The sequence below is a fragment of the Cotesia glomerata genome, linkage group LG7 (genome assembly GCF_020080835.1).
Source record: "Cotesia glomerata isolate CgM1 linkage group LG7, MPM_Cglom_v2.3, whole genome shotgun sequence".
Lineage (NCBI taxonomy): Eukaryota > Metazoa > Arthropoda > Insecta > Hymenoptera > Braconidae > Cotesia > Cotesia glomerata.
Genome location: NC_058164.1, coordinates 13,813,816 through 13,837,289, shown reverse-complemented (window position 1 = coordinate 13,837,289; position 23,474 = coordinate 13,813,816). Strand labels below are relative to the sequence as shown.

At 38.2% G+C, this 23,474-nt stretch overlaps 2 protein-coding genes across 2 annotated transcripts; one reads left to right on the top strand and one right to left on the bottom strand.

Moving 5' to 3' along the window:
• The first annotated feature begins 6,576 nt into the window (after positions 1 to 6,576).
• On the top strand, positions 6,577 to 8,413 carry LOC123269625. The gene is made up of 2 exons (XM_044735459.1): positions 6,577 to 8,039; positions 8,143 to 8,413. The coding sequence occupies exons 1-2, from the start codon at positions 6,577 to 6,579 to the stop codon at positions 8,411 to 8,413; spliced, it is 1,734 nt and encodes a 577-aa protein (XP_044591394.1).
• A 10,107-nt stretch (positions 8,414 to 18,520) lies between these two features.
• On the bottom strand, positions 18,521 to 19,736 carry LOC123269102 (ATP-sensitive inward rectifier potassium channel 12). Its single transcript, XM_044734632.1, has 4 exons — positions 19,475 to 19,736; positions 19,121 to 19,394; positions 18,837 to 19,029; positions 18,521 to 18,771 (listed from the first exon to the last, which is right to left on the bottom strand). The coding sequence occupies exons 1-4, from the start codon at positions 19,654 to 19,656 to the stop codon at positions 18,545 to 18,547; spliced, it is 876 nt and encodes a 291-aa protein (XP_044590567.1). The 5' UTR covers positions 19,657 to 19,736; the 3' UTR covers positions 18,521 to 18,544.
• Between the last annotated feature and the right edge of the window lie 3,738 nt (positions 19,737 to 23,474).

Below are 23,474 nucleotides of genomic sequence, written 5' to 3'. Positions count from 1 at the left end.
GCAACGCTATTCTTATTGCCGAGGCTGACGGCTGTCGAGCATCGTGAGGCCCGAGATGCTGTGACGTAAGGTCCTTTACCCCCAGCCCGTGAGCAAGACTCACTTCCCCACTCAACGAGGGTTGAGAGGATTACGAGAGAGACTGTTAGAAGGCATTCAGACACCACACCTTCATGAGGACCTCACGCGATGGGTTCTAGTACAACGTCACCCAGTCATTGTCGGGTTATTACTTTCGTAGATGTATAAATAAATATGAGTAGTATGTACAAAATGTCATATAACACTCGAGTCTTACAAGATCAGTGGGATCGGGAAATCCTGTGTTCCGTGGTGGTGTAATGTTGCTAATAAGTTATAACTATACTGAAATTGAGAAGTTATTTGTTAGTGCAAATATTGTGGTTTCGCATCAGTTTCAGCGGTCAATAGGTTTGGTGCTGGGTCAAGCTCTACTCAATCACTCAAATTTGCGCTTTCACTTCTGTAGTTAGATCACCCAAGGTCGTGTTATTACATCTTCGAAAATTGCAACTTCTCTGAAAAATTGAAGTAAGTTAAGAATATCCATAGCTGCCGGTCAGAGATAGGCTTTGAGAGAGGCGTCGGCTTACTTGCAGAAGCGAACCAGGACTAAAGCATCTTGGAGAAGGTGGAATTATGAAGAAGCAGAACAACTCAATGGTGAAAGCTGTTTTGCAATGAAATTGCATTCTCAGCGAGTGATCTGTAATCGGTGCAGAGAATGGATGATGAGTTCAACGCTGAAGAAAGTTACTGGATTCAACGTCAGAGCGATATCAACAACAGAGCTGGTGATAAGGTAAATCATCAGCAAATGAGGAATCAGGGCCAGAAGCTGGTCAACCCATCGTATTTTTCATTTGGTAATACGACACTGAAAGTGTCAGCGTTATAATAAACGATAAATTTGGTAATGTAGGTAATGTTAAAAGTAATTAATTATGATACAACTTGAGTTGGTAGTAGTTAAGAGGTATAATCAAGTAGGCTTAGTAATGCTTGCTCGATAATAAATAAAGTGTTATTGCAAGTAATAATTCTTAATAACATAGAGAAATAGTAAATAGGTAATAAATAATGAAGCAGAACTCCGAATTATGCATACCGGATGTAGCATTGATATACTTGCGCGATCAAGTAGTGGCAGTACTCGCTATGCCGGTTCCAAAGAATGTTGTCGCGGTTATATGGTAACTTTATATATTTTCAAAAATAAATAAGCAGTAGTTTTTAATCAGAATCAGCTGCAATATAATTTAGTAATGCCTTGATTTTAATCGTTACAATTGGATATTAAGTTACGTATAAGAGAGTATAATAGATTGGGGATTTTATTAATGTGGAGTTATTGCAAATTGCAAAGATACTAACAATTCCCAGGAAAACGAACTTATTGTTAGGTATATAGTTAGTATATATAAGTACCTCCAAATCTGATTGAAAAATAATGAATGCAAAAGCGATGTTAATAAAATATATAAAATATATGACGCCAAAGTTTGAAGAAATTATCTTTTGGCAAAAACTATAAAATAGAACCCGGCGGTCACATATATTTTTGTGAACAATACACAAAGGGAGAAAGTAGAAAACTAGTAAATAGTTATAACGTAGAAATTCGAAATGCCTAAATAACACATGTTGGTATAAAGCAGTGTTTCTAGTTAAAGTCTTTGAAAAGTTCAAAATATCCTTTTTGTTAGTCGTTGAAAATAAATATTACGTGTTTAAAGCCAGTAACTCCAATAAGTAAAATTCATTGTTGGTAGAAAATTATGTTGAGTCGAGTTTAAGAAAATTTTAAAAAACATAACAAACACTTTACAAAACAGATGGTTTCAAGGACATAGTATTAAATTAAGCCATAATGAGGAAACCTCAGGGGTTTGAATTTTCTCACAGCCGAGTCTTTATCTCTCGCAAGAAACCCTTTGTTTTATTGCCTTATTGTAAGTACTCAAAAGTAGAGTGGCAACCATATGTCGGATACGGGCTAAGTAAACACATCGGTATAATACACAAAGTAGGAAGTAGTCCCACAATAGATTGTAAATAATAATTGTGTACTGTATTATTGAAATGCTCCTTCTGTACATTAAATTGTAAGCTAGTTAAAACGAAAGATAATACTGTCTAATTCTCACCAACCTTACGTTAGTATGATAGCACTTTATCATTTGAGTTAGAAAAATCACAGAATAGTTTGTTGTAAGAGATGTTATTTAACAAATTTTAACATCCCGTAATAATATCGAATGGGCTAGACATTTTTAAACAAGATGTAAATAAAATAGTTAAGCCGTTTGATATCGTAAAGTAGAATTGTCAGTTATAAATTGACAAAGTATATAGTTGATGGATGAAAGTTAAAGATAAATAATTAATAATATTAATGACTAGCAGTCTACCCCAAACTTCGTAGGATATTTAACAATAATTTGAAAATATAATATAGCCTATGTCATCCGGGGATAGTGTAGCTTCCCAACGGTGAAAGAATTTTGCAAATCGGTTCAGTAGTTCCGGAGTCCATTCAATGCAAACAAACAATCAACTCTTTCCCCTTTATAATATTAGTATAGATTATTGAAGTCGATTATTGTGAATGCTAGGTCATTAATTGATGTACTAATTGCATACTAGAAAAGATGAAGAATTAGATGAGCGATTAAATAATTCAGCACTATATTCTAAATTCATATCGGTATTTTTGCGAAGAGTTATCACTGAGCATTGTTAATTAATATCGTACAATACTCGGATGAAGTTTGCAAATTTAAATTGTAATCGAAATTATCATTTTTAAAATCACCATGTGGTATCGGACTACTACGAAATTATTAAATGCCCTGCCGACAGAACAAGATTTTAAGATCTTAAAGTAATAGAAACGTCGGTCAACAAGATCGATATTTACGTAATTGCAAAATAGTTTGGTTTGAATCTGTACAGTAGCGCAGTTACTGTCCCTTAAACAATAGTAGTCTTGTTTAAGACTGCGGGTAAATTTTACGACAAGTAATAGTCAGGTAGTAAAGTCAGGTCAACTGGACCTCAAAAAAAAAAAGGGGTCGTGGATACTGGTTAGAGTATATTGTCACATCAGCTATGAGGTATCGGTTGTTAGAATTGCTATGGTCTAACATTGAGTACGTTGAGTATCTTAAAGTAAGGGGAATCAGCTATACGTCCTTCTTGGATGTTGAGTGAACGAAATGTGGTTTCTCGTACCTGTATAAAATATGATTGAAATTCAAGCTGGAATTTCAGCGATAGAATATGTGAGCATAGTAACCATTAAAAATTAAATAAAATAATTATTAAGTTATTGTAATTAAGGCTTGATGAAGATAAGATTTATATATCGTCGAGAGCATTACATCTGTCTCTAGCTAAAATGTTAATTCATGTCTTCAAAGTTTCTGACTAGGCTTCGAAGGTGGTCCTGACGAGTGCTGAAGTATCAACTCGTCTGGGATACGTCTGTTGCTCGAGTAACCGTTGTACAGATATTACCAAGTCAGTATGGACGGCAGCGATAGCTGTTGAAGATCTTTCAACAGTTGACGATAGTGCATGAGATGCACGAACGTGTGCATCGAGTACGTCATGAACCGTCATTATGATTGTAGACGGAAGACCAGGAATCTTGAAGGGATTTCAGTGGTAAGACGTTACATCGTCGACACTCTTAATCTGTTCTAGGTAAAAAGCTGAGTTGGACTATCACGTTGGCCGTTCAACTCTTGACAGTGTAAAGTTAAGCGGTTGCAGCAACAATCGGCACTTATTAGTGCGAACCTGGAGGAGTTGGTGAACAGCTGGAGTGATCCTGAGTTTCGTAGCGGCTAGGATACTTCATTAGTGCACCGAGTATGAGCTAACTCATTACAAATGGAGGCCAGATGGAGGAGTATTTGCATCCTAATGCTGGCTAGGGAGTCATCGTCCTAGTAGTTGCGTTGAGAGACTGCAAGATTAGGGAATCAATCAAGTGTCGTATGGCAGTAGCTTCTCCGCACTACTAGTGGTTTAATTTGAGAAAGCCGATATGAGTCGTGTGATCGTTGAACGATCGGGCGGTCAGTGATGACTGGGCGACGACTCCAACGTCCTGGTGGTTACGTCGAGAAACTGCGAAGATTTTAATCGATCAAGCGGCGGTTTGGCGGTGGTTTCTCCGTACTGCTAGTGGTTTTAGTGATATCTGTCACGAAGCATGCAGTCGTTATTGAGTACTTACGACGTAAATGGGTTAAGCTTGAAATTGTACGCATGAAAATTGAATGGAATGTTAAAATTTAGAGCTGCAGACAAGCTATATGGCGAGTAGTGATTCGTATCCGGTGGACGGCTGAGTCAGATACGAAGTCACTGGTGCCAATTGGTCGGCTCTAAAGTTTAAGCATGTGTGACTGGATCAGCGGTATAGACACATGCCCTGAGTCCAGTAGGTAGAGGATGCACATGAGTATTGTCTAATTGTAATGTGTTGTTGATTTTGATAAAAAAGAGAACGGCTTTGATCTACAATAGGAATGGCTGCATGATATTGCCTAATATCTTATATTTTTTAAATACGGATAAAAATCGAATATTATTTTAGGTCAAAATAGTGATATAGGCAGGCAAAGTGACATGGTCACTTGAACGAGCAACTGACCACTAGTCGCGAGGACGCGAGCATCATCAGGACGGCCGACTGTAAGCAACGCTATTCTTATTGCCGAGGCTGACGGCTGTCGAGTATCGTGAGGCCCGAGATCTGTGACGTAAGGTCTTACCCCCAGCCTGTGACAAGACTCGCCCCCACTCAACGAGGGTTGAGAGGACTACGAGAGAGATTGTTAGGGGCATTCAGACGCCACCCTTCATGAGGACCTCACGCGATGGGTTCTAGTACAACGTCACCCAGTCATTGTCGGGTTATTACTTGTAGATGTATAAAATAAATATGAGTGGTATACAAAAATATAAAACCTCGAGTCTTACATTTGAATAAAAAAACGCTCTCTTGAAAATTTCAGGATATTTTCAGATTAGTAAGAGGTATATATAATCTTAAGTACTCTGTGAAAATAAATGAGCCAAAAATTTTATAGCGGGATTCGATTTTTAGGTTTCTTGAAATTCCAAAATTTTACCACTTTTTGATTGTCCAAAAATTTTACCCAAAAAAAATTTTAATTTATAGTCCTAAGTATCCCCTTTTGAATGAGTTTAGGCCTATGCCTGTAACTATAATAGTTTTTGAGATTTTACAAAAACCAAATTGTAAAACTGGAAAAATTGCAAAATTTTGAATTTTGCATGATTTTTCAAAAAAAATTCTCAAAATTTTCCTCTTGGCACAACTTTGTTTTATAATAAAAGCAAACTTGTGACCAAATTTCATCCAAATCGGAAGGGGTCGATTCCAACCATTGGTCGATTTGACATGGAATGACGCATATACACTAGTCACAAAAATTAAGGGATATAGAAAAAATTCCAAATTTTTGGGTGATTATGTATAAATTGTAGTATAAATAAGTAGTATAAATAATAAGTATTATTAGATTAATTATTAATATTATAATTATAATCTTTATATATAATATATATATTTAGTATATTATTTATTTAATTTATTAATGTTACGTTCTCAAAACTAATTTATATATTTTAATACGAAAATTTTTTGTTGTGAAAATTAAAATCACATACTTTATACGAAAATGGTTGCTACGGAAAAACTTTACAGAAAATTAAATTCACACGTATTAAACGTTTACAGTTGCTACAGAAATTTTTATAAAAATTAATCAAATAAAATTCAATTAAATCAATAACTGTCACTTTCTTTTGACATTTTAAAACTCGATATATTTTATAGCAAATTTAATATTCGCGTATTTGGAATTTTCTATTTATTTCGTCGAGGCAAATCCTCATGATACATAAGTTTATAAAATAAATAATTATTTACGAAAATTTATTAAAATAATGGCTCCTTGGGGAATTTAATCTCAGAAAATTAATTTATCCGTCGGACTCTGGAAGTCGCACCGTCCGTCGGACAACACTCGTCAATACGCGATCTTATGTCAGATGCGTGAGGGAAACCTCAACCAACATTTTAAAATGATACAAATTTATTAATTTTGCAATATTTTTACCAATGCTTGACGCAAAGGAAGCCTTCTACCAACTCTGATATCATTTTTTTTTTACTATTATTGAATTTAAATGAATGTCGTATAACATCAGTCATCTGAATTAGCTATCAGTAATTAATTGACGCTTATTTTATTAAAATAATTAAATTAAATTGATGAATCAGTTATTAAGATTTTTCTTTTAATTAATTAATTACAATTATAATTTTATAATTTAGCTATTATTATTTAGAGACTGATTATTAAAAAGAAAATTGGTAGATCGTCTTCTTAATTAAGCATTGGAATTTTGTAAACGATTTTGAATTAAAATATTTTTTTTATCTTATTTTATTCAATTTCTTTTAAGAAATTTTATTTTTTTTTATTAATCATTGTGTCGCGTTAATTAACCATGGCGCCACCAGATCCGATGACCGAAGAAGAACTTCACGAATTAAGTGAACGTTTAGAAGCTCAATGTCGTGACCATGACAACCGCGAAGCCGATATTTTATCACGTGAGAGTCTACTTAAATCTCGATTAACAGATTTGACGGGTCGCGAGCAGCGACTTCTTAGTTGGGAATCTGATTTGAAAGACCGCGAATCAATTATTAGTAAAAAAGAAATTTCATTAGAAGAACGCGAAATTACCTTGAAGCAGCTAGAAATCGCGGGTCGTGGAATTAACGTTACCGAAAAGGAACTCGCGGAAAGGGAGGCTGAATTAAATGCTTTCGCAAAAGAACTCGAAGATCGAAGAGCCGAATTAGATAATAAAGAGACAGAAATCGAAAATCAAGCGCGGGAATCAGCGGATGTTTTCCGCCAGGACAGAACCTTGGAAGCCGAACGCTATCACAAACGGGAAAACTCCCTCAAGGAGCTTGAAAGTTCGTTGGATCAAGCTCGTAACGATTTACAGGATAGGAAGGATGCTCTGAATCAGCGGGAAACCGAAATCGAAGCTCAAAGCAAAGAACTTCAAGAAACCGCCGCGGACTTGACACGGATGATTCGTGAAATTAAAGAAGCAAAAAAATCTGAAGGAAAAAAATTAGAAACAAAAAAATCAGAGGAGCCCTCCGCAATTTCATTATTAAAAAAGGAATTTGCCCAATTAAAAGGCAAAGAAACAAAACCCGTTGTAGTCGATTCGGTAACCGGTAACAGTAACATCACAGTAAAAGATGCGCTATCTTATATCCTTACTTTTAACGGGTCTAGCTCTTCAGTGTCAGACTTTATCAGATCCTGTAAAAGAGCATGCTCCATGCTCCCTACTAGTTCCGAATTCATGTTTTTGACCTTGTTGCGTCAAAAATTTGAAGGTCCAGCGCGCACTACGGTAGAGAACATGGACTATGCTAATATGAAGGAGTTCGAAAACCTTTTGAGGACCGTTTTTGATCGTCGCCGCTCCGCAAACCAGTACAAGGCCGATATGGAACACATAATCATGAAACCAAACGAAGATATGGTATCTTATGTTAACCGGGCCCGAGCAATTTATCGCGATATATTGCACGCAGAAATTTCGGAGCGTGGCGTTTTAACTGACTCAGAAACAATTAAGATCGATAAAGATTCTATCGCAGCTTTTCTTCGAGGTATTCCACCGCTTTTGCAAGTTCAATGCCGATTAAAACCGCATGACGATTTAGAACAAACTTATACGTCCGCGATCGAGGCATTTAAGGAATATGAAATGAATATGAAACGTTTCAAAAACCAGTCATTAACCTCCCCAGTCGCGGTAGCGGTCGTCCAAAATCAAGATTCCAAAGGTAACTCGAAGGATAATAAATCGAAACCTGAAAAAAATTCAGGAAACGGAAAGGGTAAATCGGGATCCGGGTCAAACCGCGAAAAACGGTAACGACAACAACGCGCAAAAATCTAACGCCGGTAATAATTCAAAAAAATCCGGCCAGAGCGAAAATAAAACTAAAAGCGGATCTTCGGGGGGTAATCAAAGGACCAACTCGTATGATCCTTGCCCCTGTTGTGGCAAGACTAATCACCCCCTCGCGAGATGTTTTAAATTTTCTTCATTACTTCAATCTCGTATGGGTGAGTTGGGAAACTCGATACTCCTGGAGCAAACCAACGACGGGACCTCCGGGAGTCCGGACAACTCCAAATCCCCGTCGAAAAATCCAGAGACCCGGATATTGCATATTGCTTCGGTAATTCTTGATGACATGGACGGCATACTCGGTCATCAGTTGATAGATGGAAATGAATAGCCAAATACTCAGGCAGACTTCGTAGAGATTTTGTCTTATTATGTTTATCACGATTCATTGAATTACAGCAACGATTAAAAAATTTCGGCATTTTAATTATTATTAATCAAGAAATTAATTTGAAATAATTTTTATTTGATGACAATTCGCTTATTAATACTTGATACACGTTAGAGAACGAACTTGTCAATGAGTTGCAAGAATAACACTAACATCGTTCAGAAAACATAGCCTTAAAATGATTAAGAAAAAATCAAAATAAGAAGTTACCTTCATTATCGGTGGTGAATTCTTTTATCGGCGATATGAGCAGTTGGTGAAGAATTTTTTATTTGAAAATTTAAAATTTTAAACTTATCATCACGCAGAGAAAACAAAACTGAATAAATAGAGAAAAATTAATAACACTATACGTTAATAAAATATGTTAAGATGTTAAAAATAATTTAATACTTGCGCAAATACACTTAACGATTGTTTTTGTACAATTTTTTTCAACTTCTAAGATTTTAAAAACAATCCAAATAAATTTTAACGCAAAGTTATGTAAAATAAGATAATTTTTGAATTTTTTTTTTTTTCAATCGAAAAAAAAAGTAGAAAGAAAAGTCAGCACAAAATGTTAATTGGGGGGTTAAATACTATCTTAGTTAAAGTTTTTTTTAAGACAAAAAATTGAAAATCGAAGGTTCCGAACTTTTCCAAACGAAAAAATGACGGTTTTATTCAAAAAACGAAAATATTTCATATCTCCTGACTTTTTAAAATTTTTTTCATTTTTTTCTGAAAAATAAAATTAAAAAAAAAAGTGGCAAAAGGTCAATTTGTGTCAAAGTTATAGCGATTTGAAAAAAAAAGAGCGTAACTTTTTTTGGGTTGGGTAAAAAATTCTGAAAAAATTCAGAAAAATGTCTTATGGTAGGGTAGAAAATGATAAAAAATTTTCAGCGAAATCGAAGGGGGTCGGGCCGAAACCTCGGTGATTTGGCATGGAATGCCCCATATATATTAGGCTGCTTTTTTTTTCAACTATTTTTTATATTTCGGTCCCATCGAAAAATTTTGTTGCAAGTACCAAAAAAAAAAAAATACCCTGAAAGTTTGGACCCTCAATATTAATATTGACCTCGACCCAGGCGTTTAAAGATTTCCCCTTAATAGAACACAGAAACTCTGATTTATTTATGTTTAAATCTCTATAGTGTAAGAAACGCGTTATTCGTTTACAAGACGTTTATTAACAATATTGAGATTATACAAATGAATATGACTCAATGGTTACAATAATATACGGGACAATAGAATGACGATAACCGAAGTGTACGAATTGGGGATCCTCTCGGAAGTGCCACCATCCTCCCTCGTTGCTGGGGTCCTAGAGTTACCCCAAGGGTGGGGGTAAGTACAAGGCCCACCTGTACTCTCATCCCTCACTATCGGTCCTTGAGACTAGAGGGTGGACCTCCAATGTGGTGGAAGGCGGGATGACGTCACTTTCAATAGCTCAGTGGCATTTGTTAGTATCGCTTCTACCATGGATGGTTTTTTTTTTTCAGAATTGAATGCTTTACAAAAGTGTCCATTGCGGCCAAGCCGTAACTCAAACCGGCAAGGTAGTACAGGCCTCTAAATTTGATTTCTTCATATATAAAATTCGCGTTTTTTTGCATTTATCCCGTGGATAACAAGAGCTACAGAAAAAATGTGAATACAAACTTGTATTAAATTAAATTTCCTACAAAAAAAATCATTAGCAACAATTCGCTAAAATCAATATTTTTAGAGATATTTAATGATCAACTTTTAGTAATTTAAAATTTTTATCGAAAATTGCGTCAAATTATAAAAAATATCATTAAATATCTCCAAAAACATTGATTATAGCGACTTGGTGCTCGGGACCTTTTGTGTAGGAAATTGAATTTTCTACAAGTTTGTCGTTAACATTTTTTTTCAGCTCTTGTTATTCACGAGATAAATGCGAAAAAACGTGAATTTGGCCGCAATGGACACTTTAGTGAAACATTGAATTTAAAAAAAACAACCCGTCCATGGTCAAAGCTATGTTATGAAATGCCACTGAGCTATAGAAATTTAAACATAAAAAAATTAGAGTTTCTGAGTTTTTTTAAGGGAAAATCTTTAAATACCTGGGTCGAGGTCGTAATATTAAATTGAGGGCCTAAACTTTCAGGGTAATTTTTGTTTTTGGGTGCTTGCAACAAAATTTCACGACAGGACCGAAAAAAAAAAAATTAGGAAGACGGTTGACCCTGAAGGCCATCCCTGCAACTCCCCGCTACTTTTATAATTAAGCACTCGAAATTGCACTCATTACGTTTTTCAGCTCTTCAAGCTCCAAAATATAATTTTCATGTAGTTTTGAGCTCTCCGAGCTCAAAAGTCTGATAGAAGTTTAATAAAACACTATTTTTTGAATTTTCAAACCGCAATAACTTTCGAATGAATGTACCGATTTTCACGTTGTTGGCGGTATTCGACGCAGTTTTTCAAATTCTATGATATATTCTCAAACACAAATTGATCAGACTGAAAATTTTGGTGTAATTCGAAAAAATCACTTTTTCGATTTCTTTCGTCAACGATAATTCACGAACGAATCAACCGATTTTGACCAGCTTGGTGGCAAACGACGTGGTTTTCTATTGTTAAGAGCTGATTAGTTTTTGAAATTGATCGGTCAAGCAATTTGAAAGTTATTAAAAAAAAAAAACATTTAAAAAAAATTTTTTTCGCAGTTTTTTTAAGATTTCTCAAAATCTATCGGTCTGAATCGGTTCAACTTGTATTCAAAATTTAAGTTTAGTCAAACTCTTTTGAATAGCACCAACCGCGATCAAATCGGTCAAACTGTTCGAAAGTGATGAGAGGTTTACATATACACACACACACACACACTTACACACACACACACACACACACACACACACACACACACACACACACACACACACACACACACACACACACACACACACACACACACACACACACACACACACACACACATACACAAACATACAGACACTATCGCGGGAATAATCAGGGAAGCTTCCTAGGACCTCAAAACGTCGAGATCTGATGAAAACTCGATTTTCAAAAAACGGGGTAAAAACAATAACTTCCCGATTTTTGAAAATTTTCAATTTTCTTAGCGGGAAAGTAAAAATTAGGAAAACGGTTGACCCTGAAGGCCATCCCTGCAATTTTTCGCCAATTCTATACCTAAACGCTTGAAATGGCACTTATGACGTTTTTGAGCTCTTCGAGCTCATAAATACAATTTGAGTATTATTTTGAGCTCACGAGCTCAAAAAATATCTTTTGTACGCTTTTGAGCTCTTTGAGCTCAAAAAGTTGATAGAAGTTTGATAAAACACTATTTTTTGAATTTTCAAATCGCAATAACTTTTGAATGAATGAATCGATTTCCACGTGATTGGTGGCATTCGACGCAGTTTTTTAAGCATCATTAGTAATCTTCAAGTTTAAATCGATACAACGTAAAATTTTGGAGTAATTGCGAAAAAACACTTTTTTCAGTTTTCTTTCGTCAACGATAACTCACGAACGAATCAACCGATTTTGACCGAACTGGCGGCGATCGACGTGGTTTTTTTATGTTAAGAGCTGATTAGTTTTTGGAATTTATCGGTAGAGCCGTTCAAAAATTATTCCAAAAAACCACATTTAAAAAAATTTTTTTTTGTAGTTTTTTTGAGATTTCTCAAAATCTATCGGTCTGAATCGTTCTAAAGTATAAATAAAATCTGAGTTTAGTGAATCCCTTTCGAATGGCACCAACCGCGATCAAATCGGTCAAGCCGTTCAAAAGTTATGAGAGGTTTACATACATCCACACACACACACACACACATACACACACATCTCGGGGCAGAAGAGATACTGCTACCGGGCGCGTCTCCCCGAGCGGATGGGAGAACGCTCGCTGTCCTTGGATGACACTTAATCTCTTAGTTGATGAGGTACAGCGGGTAGGAGCCAAGCAAAATAACCAAACAAAATACGCTCCCGTGGACAAAACTCCCCTTTAATGGGTTGGTCGCACTAACTGACCTAACAAGACGATCGTTCTCTGCTGTGACCCACTGGGAGTGACCGGAACCTGTATCGTAGTTTCCGACGATGCAGGCCACGGCTGATGTGAGCTTGCTCTACCGAGGTGTAAGTTGCAGCAGTGGATCAGGAGCCAGCCACTTCGGGCCTTGATCAGGAAGTACGCAGTGAGTGTTAGAGGTCGGAATCTTCACCGCTCCGAGCGAGTCTGGTCCGTCCGTGTATTCCGGGACTGGCTAAGTGTCGGCTAGGCCTCAGGGAACTGGGGTAGGAGTACTATCTCCGAGGGTACACCCGTTCCTAGTTATGACAACCCGCTCCACTCCGTACGATGCGCTGGTAAATCAAAAAGTATGAGTAATTCACAGGAAACAAACAAGAATGAAAACGGGCTTCATGCCCAACAAGCAGCGATTGAAGCGGGCGCTGAAATGAGGAGAGCGCAAGCGCTGGAACGCCTGGAGGAGCTGACTAATGAGTTAAATAATCTCGTTCAGTCAAAAGTCAATATCCACAAGGAGATTAAGACCAAGGCGACTAGTGTAACTAACGCCCTTCGAAGGTTCAAAAAACTGGATGAAGAATGGCGATTAGCATCGCGACGCACTCCCCGTGCTACACCGGGGCAAACCAACGAAGTTGTAGTTGTGACTGACGAAGCAATGGATACCGGAGCCGAAGGTGACGGTGAATCGGTCATCGAAGACAAACGAGAAACTGTCACGAAGACTGGAAAAAGGAAAGATCGATCCTCTCCAGACCCAACGTGCAGCCAAGTCACCAAGAAGAAGGACCTGAGACAAAGCCCTCCACAAAGAGCGACAATGCAAAGGGACGAACGGACAAAAGCGATTGCTTGGCAGAAAGTCCAGTCCAAGAAAGAACAAAGAAGGCAAAGGAAAGAACAGCTCCCAAAGCAATTTCCCGAGGAGCCCCGTCCTGAACCTAAACGGAAGAAATCGCGAAAGTGGATCAGGCCAGACGCACTGATCATCCGCCCAGCTGAGCCGGCGAAGTACGCTGAGATTTTGCGTAAAATAAAAAATGATGTCCCTGACGAGCAGGTCCGTACTACGGTGGATAAGATCCATAAAACTAGGGCCGGAAACATGCTGATTACGCTCTCTAGGAAGAGCTCTGATAAAGGCCAAGCTTTACAGAAAACCATCGAGGGCATCCTACAAGAAGAGGCCAAAGTGATCTGCAAAGGTCCACAGGAAGACGTCGAAATCCGAGACCTTGATGACACTACAACCAGGGAAGACATTCAAGCCGCCTTGCAGATGGCAACCGGAGAATCCTGCGAGGTATCGCTAGAGGCAATTAAGATCCGAAAGGCCTACAGAGGTACCCAGACTGCCGTAGTGACTCTACCAGCAGCTGCAGCGCGGAAGATATTGGAAGGAAGCGGTAAAATCCGTATCGGCTGGGTAAACTGCCGAATTAGAGCCACGAGAAGACCAACCCAATGCTTCAAGTGCTGGCACTTCGGGCATCATGGATTTCAGTGCAAAAGTAGCGTAGACCGATCTAAGCTTTGCATCAGGTGCGGACAAGAGGGGCACAAGATCGCTGGTTGTAAGAATCCAGCCAAATGTGCATTATGCGCTGAAAACCAAAGCGCAGAGAACTCTGCCCACTACGCCGGCAACCACAAATGCCCGGTATTCCAAGAGGCGCTTCAGAGGTTAATAAACAAAAGAACATGAAGATACTGCAGCTCAACCTCAATCATTGTGAGGCTGCACATGACTTGCTTCTGCAGACAGTGCGTGAACTAGGGCCTGACCTTGTACTAATAGCTGAGCCATATAAATGCCTTAAAGGCAAATTATGGGAAACGGACACGACCACTAGGGCCGTCATTTGGTCCTGTGGCAAGCTCCCATTCCAGAGCGTAGTTAATAATTGCAATGCCGGCTTTGTAGCAGTATCAGTAGATGGCGTTCGCTTCTATAGCTGCTACGCACCACCTAGCCTCTCTATTGTTGACTTCACTAACTTTCTGGATCGACTGACAGAGGACGCGAAGCAGCATCATCCAGTCGCGATAGCCGGCGACTTTAACTCCTGGGCAGTAGACTGGGGTAGCAAGCTAACTAACGCACGAGGTAAAGCGTTACTTGAGGCTTTTACTGCATTAGACGTAGTCTTACTCAACAGTGGTGACACACCAACCTACACCAAAGGAGACGCAAGTTCCATCGTAGACCTCACGTTCGTCAGTAGCAGCCTCGCGAGAGGTAACCTCAACTGGAAGGTGCTGGATATCTACACTGCCAGTGACCACAACGCGATTCTCTGGGAGATATCAAATGACCAGGATACTAGAGGAACTAGTAGGTTACCTAACCACATTCGGTGGAGAGTACAATCTTTCGACGTGGGTACGCTGACGACTGCTTTGGATAATGGCCCGATCACCGCTGGATGCGCAGAAGATCAGACTAAAGAACTTATGAAAAGAGTGACCGAAGCTTGTGACGCCAGTATGCCACGAAAACGAGGCATAAATAGAAGACCCGCGGTGCACTGGTGGAACGATCACATCAGCGCTCTTCGTAAAGAATGCCTCAGGAAAAGAAGAATATCACAGCGTGGCTTCCGTCGACCTAACCTTGCAGAACTGGTGGCAGAGTATAAAAAGGCCCGTCGGGAACTAAACAAAGCCATCAAGGATAATAAAAGACGCTGTTGGAAAGAACTCGTCGAAGAAGTGGAGAAGGACCCATGGGGCAAACCGTACAAGGTGGTCACGGCCCACCTGAAATACCAGCCAATGCCGTCGCCTACGTGTCCGCGGCTCCTAGAGAGGATTGTTACTGTGCTGTTTCCTCAACAACCGGTATTCACCGGCCAGTTAAGGCAGCTAAACCCTGAAGACATTCCATCTGTCACGGAAGAAGAACTGATGGAGGCTTGTAACCGCGTAGGGAATAACAAAGCGCCGGGACTAGACGGAATCCCTAATATTGCCTTGAAAACAGCCATAAAGGCAGCACCAACGTTATTCTTGAAAGTTTACAATACGTGCCTCAAGGAAGGGACATTTCCTCGGAAATGGAAACAACAACGACTGGTTCTACTCCCTAAAGGAAAAAAGCCACCTGAAAAGCCGTCATCTTACCGTCCACTTTGTATGCTGGATACAGCCGGTAAGATATTCGAACGCATAATTCATCAAAGAATAGAAGCAGTTGCAGATCCACTCCTGGCAAACAACCAGTATGGATTCCGAAAAGGACGATCAACCCTGGACGCGATCAATCTGGTTGTTACTACGGCCCAGGAGGCAATTGCAGGAACCAGATGGAAGGGTGGTACGAAGAAGTACTGCCTGGTGGCGACGTTAGACATCAAAAACGCCTTCAACTCTGCTAACTGGGACTGCATTATGCAAGCTCTTCAAGAGAAGAACGTGCCAGGATACCTAAGTAAAATAGTAGCTAGCTACTTCACGGATAGAGTCCTCAGATATGACACAAAGGACGGTCCGAAAGAGTACGAAATCACCGGAGGTGTTCCGCAGGGCTCTGTTCTTGGCCCACTGCTGTGGAATATCATGTATGACGGGCTTCTAAGGCTAAAGATCCCAAGAAATATTAAACTTGTAGCGTATGCGGACGACGTGGCCGTAGTGATTGTCGCTAAACACCTGGACGAGATTCACCACATGTTTGATCTAGCATTCCAGCAAGTAAACCAGTGGATGGACACAATGAATCTTCAACTGGCGAAACATAAGACTGAGGCAGTGCTTATTACCAGCAGGAAAGTGTTAGAGACCATCAATCTTAGAGTCGGCGAACAAGAAATCACATCACAACCTTATATCCGATATTTGGGAGTGATGCTTGATGCCCGTCTCAACTTTTAAACAGCAAGTGGAACACGTCAGTGCCAAAGCGTCAGTAGTAAGGGCAAGCCTCGCACGATTGATGCCTAACGTCGGAGGCCCAAAGCAGAGCAGGAGACTATTGTTGGCAACTGTAGTCACATCAGTGCTTACGTACGGAATATCCATTTGGGCCGATGCGCTAGAATTACAAGAAGCATGGAGAAAGGCTGGACCAGTATATCGCCTGAGTGCCCTAAGAGTAGCTTGCGCCTTCCGCACAATATCTGAGGAAGCAGTGTGCGTAATTTCTGGAACTCTACCTCTCAGAGTCCTAGCTGAAGAAAGAAGGAACCTTTACCAACGAAAGAGGTCAACAACACTGAGCGCAGAAGAACTCAGAACGGAACAAAGACAGCACAGCATCGCACGATGGCAATCTCAGTGGGATGCCGCAGAGAAGGGTAGATGGACGCATCGTCTCATACCAAAGATCGACATTTGGCTGAACCGGAAACACGGGGAGGTCAACTACTACCTAACGCAGATGTTGTCAGGACATGGCTGTTTTCGGGCTTATCTTCACCGCTTTAGGCATGACGATTCTCCGGAGTGCCCGTCCTGCCCTGGAGTCACTGAAGATGCGGAGCACGTTTTTTTCGAGTGCTCGCGTTTTAATCCACAACGTGAGGAGCTGGAGAGGATCTTGAAGAGGAGAAGTCAACCAGAGTCAGTCGTAGAAGCAATGCTGTCTTCAGAAGCTGCCTGGAATGCAACGAAGTTTTTGCCACAGAAGTGCTTACAGAGCTGCGTTCCATCGAGAGAAAAAGAGCAAAAGACAGAATCTAGAAGGAAGAAATAACATCTTAGCCACCAGAAGGAAGAGCGGCAGCTAATTCCTCCCCCCGCGAAGAAATGCCTTACGGCGGTACCATGGGGGATCAGAGGATAGAAGAGAAAGGGGTTTAGGGTTTAGTGGGTAGGGGCGTTAGCGTCGAGTTTTTAGTATGACGCTGCGTCGAGTCGCCACATATCCAGGCCAAACAACTATGCCTAGAATCCGTAAAAAGGATTCCCCCCCCTAAAAGGTAAAAAAAAACATACACACACATACATACATACATACATACGTACATACGTACATACATACAGGCACCATTGCAGGAATAGTCAGGGAAGCTTCCTAGGACCTCAAAACGTCGAGATTCGATGAAAACTCGATTTTCGTAAAACGGGGTGAAAACAATAACTTCCCAATTTTTGAAAATCTTCGATTTTCTTAGCGGGAAGTTAAAAATCATTTTTAAAGTCCCTATTGCCAAAAAGTCACTTTAAACAATTAAATTGTTAATAACTTTTGAGTGCATAAAATTACAAAGCAATCACTTGCAGATTCGTAATCTACGTATCAAAAAATATAAAGAACACTCATTAACCCTCATTAGAAGAAAATTACAAATCACATCCCTATACAGCGAGTCGACTATTAAAGATTTTTAATGAGGCCTAAAAAACTGCGTCGAATGCTACCAACCGCATGAAAATCGGTTTATTCATTCAAAAGTTATTGCAGTTTTAAAATTTGAGAAATAGTGTTTTATTAAACTGTCACCAGGTTTTTGAGCTTGGAGAGCTCAAAATAACACGAAAATCATATTTTTGAGCTCTAAGAGCTCAAAAACGTAGTATGTGCAATTTTGAGCGCTTAAATATGAAATTAGCAGGAAGTCGCAGAGATGGCCTTTATGGGTCAACCGTTTTTCTAATTTTTTAGTAACAAAATAACAATTTTTCTAATTAAAAAATGCCTTGGACAGCAAAAAACATCTTTACAGAGGATCAATTATAAAGAAGTTATTGTTTCACTTGCTAAGTAGATTGCGGATACAATTGTTCACTGCTCTCAAAAAACTAACAAGTTCGTGTACTTCGGTAATTAGTTTGTGAGAACTTTTCACGTATAAAACATAGGCAAATGCTATAGAAATGAATATTTCTAAAACTAAGAATTTCTGGGGTCCCTCAGACAGATCATTGCCAACTCTATTCTCAAAATAGAAGTATTTTCAAACGTTTTTTTTTCAGTACAGTATCATCGGCGAACGATAAATGTTAGATAAAAAAAAGTTAGACTTTTTGATCATTTAAAAAGTTCGAATAGTACTTTCTGAAAAGTAGATAACAATAATGAAATAAAACTAACCTTGGTGATTGTCGTTATTTTCCCTGACTTCAATTAGTTGAGCTGCGGAACATAGAGGCGTGTCAATTTCATACGTATTGTTAAAAAGCATGTAATCAACTTCATATTCTCCAGTTTCTTTTCTGAATGATATCATGTGTTCAAATCGATGACCCCATAAAATTTCAGATGGAAGATACGAACTTCTTGCTTGTGTTGTCATACCAGTAGATTCGATCACCCCTTTTAGTAGGAATGATGAGTTATCAAATCAATATAAATCAACAGAAATTTCTAATACTACGAACCTTCTAGCATAACTATGATTTCGAATCGTTCTCTCAGCATATCACTTGCCGAGAGATAATACAGTGGTGAGAATTGATCAATTTTATGAATAATCGTTGTTGGCCAAATAAAAAAGATTTTGTCTTCTTCGCCATCACCGCCAACTTTTAATTCAGTTTGAAAAAAAGGAAGTGATTCTCCTTCTCTAGTAACCTGAAATATATTGAAAAAAAATTAAATATTTACATTTGTCTTAGAACTTAATTTTACGTAGAATACTGTCGACGTGTTATGGAGGTCATACTTTTTTTTTAATCATTTGAGCACGAATATGAGCTTCAATAATATGACTTTTTCTCATGTCTCCTACTCGGAACATTAAGCATGGTAGTCCATCTCTTTGACAAATAACTGCGTTTCGAGAAAATAGGAGAGTTTGTGTCCTTTTTTTCGGCCGGGATAGTTTTGCAAATACAATTCCTACCATGAATGCTTGAAGGATAACTCCGGTCATGGATTGAATACACATCACAAAAATAGCTTCTGGGCATTCTTCTGTAGTATGCTTCGAGCCATACCTAACATGAAAATGAGTAAAAATTACAATTATTAGTAATAAATTTACTTATGTGTTAATTTAACGAAAGTAATTATTAACCCGATAGTATGCTGAGTTTCAACGGAAAAAAGAAAACAGCTAGTGAAACTATGAATATCTTCAACACACGGTGTCAATGTTTTATTGGCAGCAGAAAAGTCATCATTGTTGAAATCACCATGGCTGTAGACTATTAACCACCAAACGATAGCAAAACCAAGCCAAGATAGTAAAAAATTCATGGAAAATACTAGCAAAGTCCAGCGCCACTGAGCATCTACTAATGTCGTGAAAATATCCTGAAACAGGAATCGTATTACTTACAAATAGTATAATAAAATGTTGCTAATCATATTAAAATAGAAATGAAGGTTTATATGTACAAAATTTCAAACTACGAGTGACAAGAACTGTAGCTATAAATCATTAAAGATGTGTACCGGTACCGTAAAAGAAGCGTAGGAGAGACGGAGAAGAAGGGGACGGTACTCAAGAAAAAATAATGGAGGCGGAAAGCACGCGAGCTCGGAGAAACTTATTAAATAATTAAAAAAATTGAGTGTCTGGACGCAAAAATCACACAGGCAAGTCAAAAAGTGCTGTGTATTTGACAGTAGTGAGGTCGTACTCAAGAAACCGAGCTACGTCTAGCTACAAGGCTCCAAGTAAATAAATAACAATTAATCGACCGGTGTCTCCGCGCGTAGTCTACCCACAGCCAAAGTGCTGTGGATGTGCTTGAAGATTTACAAGTTGTCAAGATCTCAGTCTCATCGAGTTTTGCTCCTGTAAAAGTCTTCAACAGAAGGTAAGTCCCTTGGGGATCCAGCCAGCCGGTTTCGGTGAAGATAGCAAAGATCCAACAATGAAACGACAGTCGTCTCTCAAGCTACACCTCTGGTTCGCCATTTGGTGCTAAGTACAATTTTTTAATTTACGAGCGACAACAAAATCGTTAGTTAAGCTTGACATTAAAAAAATTTATTCGCGGGCTGTGGTCAAATTAATTTATGAGTATGTTAGAATAAGATATTGTTATATTAATAGAGTGTAGTAACGAATATTATCAACTAAAAAAAGATTTTAGTTATTATTGTAAAAAAAAATCCTAAAAATATGATAGAGAATCTATTCGCGTAAGTATAAAAGTTGTACCGAATACTAGAAGTTATTTGTGTCTTAGAGTCAAAAGAAAGAAAAAATCAAATGCCTGTGACAATGGCTCATAATTACAAAATCTTCGCCTAAAATTAACTTTCCTGATTCCTTTTGAAGTTCTACTAGAGTCCTCCTGCGGACGACCCCACTCACGTAGCTCCTGGTCGAGGCTCATGCAGCAGGACTGTCTAGTCAGCGTCGTCTCTCGTCTTTTTGTCTTGTCTTTCGCTTTTTTTTTCTTTTCTTAATTTTAGAGAAAAATTAAGTGGCACCTTAGCATTGTTATAAAAATAAAATTTATAAAAGAAAAAAAATTTTATAAATTAGAATTTAAAACGGGGTATTTTGTTCCTCTTGGTCGCCCTTTTTTTTTATCAAGGACGCCACTGGATTTTTGGACTCAGTATCCAGAACTAGACCAGAACATAGAGTAACAGATCAGGGTCGTAAGAGATTGCTGAAAAGAATCAAAATTTAAACACAGGAATTCGATTTAAGAAATTATTTATTTATCCAATCCCTTTTACAATTGAAATAATGGCCAATATGAGAATTTATAAAATTTCATAAAATAAAATTCACACTCACGCCCCAATCTCCTACGGTATGTTTCGCGCTGTCCTCTGGACCCTCACGCTACTCTAACTTAGTTCACGCGGTCTCACGGATTCTCACGTCACTGCGCTGGACCCTTACGTTACTCCACACGCTGTCCATACAGCGCACGCTGTCCCCCAAACTTCACGTTACTCTAAGAAAACTACTCCGGAGCAAGAGGAGTATAGCATGAAACCGAGGTAGCCTCTTCACGCACACACACCTACACTATTTCTTAATTCCAATAATAATAACTAAATTCCAATAATAACAACTAAATTCCAATTTATAAATAAATTTTCCAATTATTGTTTTCCTAATTAATATTTCTTAACTTCTAATTACTATCTTCATAGTTACGAATTATAAACTTCCTAATTCCTAAATTACTGCCGTATCTTCAATATTACAAACAATAATTATCAAAACAAAATTCCTAATTAATTTATTTATTATGTACGAGAATTTCTTAAATAATTTTTTAATCCATTTATATAAGTCTAAGTTAAAGTAATTCCGATAAATAAGTAACCTTAAACATTCCCGAGTAAAAAAGATTATGTGCAATTATCTATAATTATATAGGAATCATATATAATTATATATGGTTCATATATAATTATATATGATTCATGTATAATTATTTAGAGTTATATATAATTGCATATGATTCTGGATACATTTTTTCCTTAATTTTAGATATATATATATATATATCCATAATTATGCAGAATTATGCATAATCATATATAGTTATATATCGTTTTATACAATAGTTTAAATGATTTTTGTATCTTTATACATAACAACACAAAATTATATATTCTAATATAAAATTACCTATAATTATGCAAAATTATGTGTAATTCTACATATTTCTATAAAAAATTTTTAGCTATTTTTGTATAATTCTGTATAATTGATTAAAAGGATATAGAATTATGTATAATTCTATATAATTTCGCACAATGTTTTTCTCGTGTTTAACCATTTATATAGAATTATATATAATCCTATTTTGTATTTTGGTTATGTTTGTATAATTGCTTATAATTATGTAGAATTATACATAATTATATAAAATTATGTATAATTTTGAAAATTAATGTATGATGTTCTTCGTAATTTTTGTATAATTATAAACAATTATGTATAATTATAACAAATCATATTAAATTATATGATATTATAGATAATGATTTTCAATTTCCCGCTAAGAAAATTGAAAATTTTCCAAAATCGGAAAGTTATTGGTTCTACCTCGTTGTTCGAAAATCGAGTTTTTATCAGATCTTGACGTTTTGAGGTCCTAGGAAGCTTCCCTGACTATTCCCACAAGAGTGTCATTATGTCTGTATGTATGTATGTATGTATGTATGTATGTATGTGTGTGTGTGTGTGTGTGTGTGTGTGTGTGTGTGTGTGTGTGTGTGTGTGTGTGTGTGTGTGCGTGTGTGTGTGTGTGTTTTTTTTAGGGGAATCCTTTTTACGGATTCTAGGCATAGCTGTTTGGCCTGAATATGTGGCGACTCGACGCAGCGTCATACTAATTCGACACTAACGCCCCTACCCACTAAACCCTAAACCCCTTTTCCTTCTTTCCTCTAATCCCTCATGGAAACCGCCGTCAGGCATTACTTCGTGAAGGGAGGATCTAGCTACTGCTCTTCCTTCTGGTGGCTAAGGTGTTAACTATCTTCCTTCTATCTTCTGCTATTTGCTCTTTTTCTTTTGGTGGAACGCAAGTCTTTAAGGACTTCTGTTGCAAACGTGTTGGTAGCGTTCCAGGCAGCTTCTGATGACAACATTGCTTCTACTAGTGAATCTGGTTGCATTCTCTGGTTCAGGATCCTCTCCAGTTCTTCACGCTGTGGATCGAAACGAGGACATACAAAGAAGACGTGCTCCGCGTCTTCAGCAGCTCCTGGGCAGGACGGGCACTCCGAAGAGTCATCGTGCTTAAAGCGGTGTAGATACTCTCGAAAACACCCATGTCCCGACAACATCTGCGTAAGATAGTAATTGACCTCACCGTGATTCCGGTTAAGCCAAATGTCGACCCGAGGTATGAGACGGTGCGTCCACCTACCCTTCTCTGCAGCATCCCATTGTAGTTGCCATCGGCCTATGCTCTTTGCCGTTCTTCAATTCTAAGTTCTTCCGGGCTCAGTGCAGTTGACCTTTTTCGTTGGTAAAGGGCCCGTCTTTCCTCTGCTAGAACTCTAAGAGGTAGGGTTCCAGCAATGACGCACACTGCTTCTTCTGATAGAGTGCGGAAGGCACTAGCTACTCGTAGGGCACTCTG

What these genes read in the sequence shown, in the direction of transcription:
- LOC123269625 (XM_044735459.1), top strand. Translation starts at nt 6,577, where the DNA reads ATGGCGCCACCAGATCCGATGACCGAAGAAGAACTTCACGAATTAAGT. An exon ending in GGGTCAAACCGCGAAAAACG is followed by an intron (nt 8,040 to 8,142) that starts GTAACGACAACA and finishes GGGTAATCAAAG; the next exon opens with GACCAACTCGTATGATCCTT.
- LOC123269102 (XM_044734632.1), bottom strand. Translation starts at nt 19,656, where the DNA reads ATGAATTTTTTACTATCTTGGCTTGGTTTTGCTATCGTTTGGTGGTTA. An exon ending in GAAACTCAGCATACTATCGG is followed by an intron (nt 19,395 to 19,474) that starts GTTAATAATTAC and finishes TTTTCATGTTAG; the next exon opens with GTATGGCTCGAAGCATACTA. An exon ending in CTCAAATGATTAAAAAAAAA is followed by an intron (nt 19,030 to 19,120) that starts GTATGACCTCCA and finishes AATATATTTCAG; the next exon opens with GTTACTAGAGAAGGAGAATC.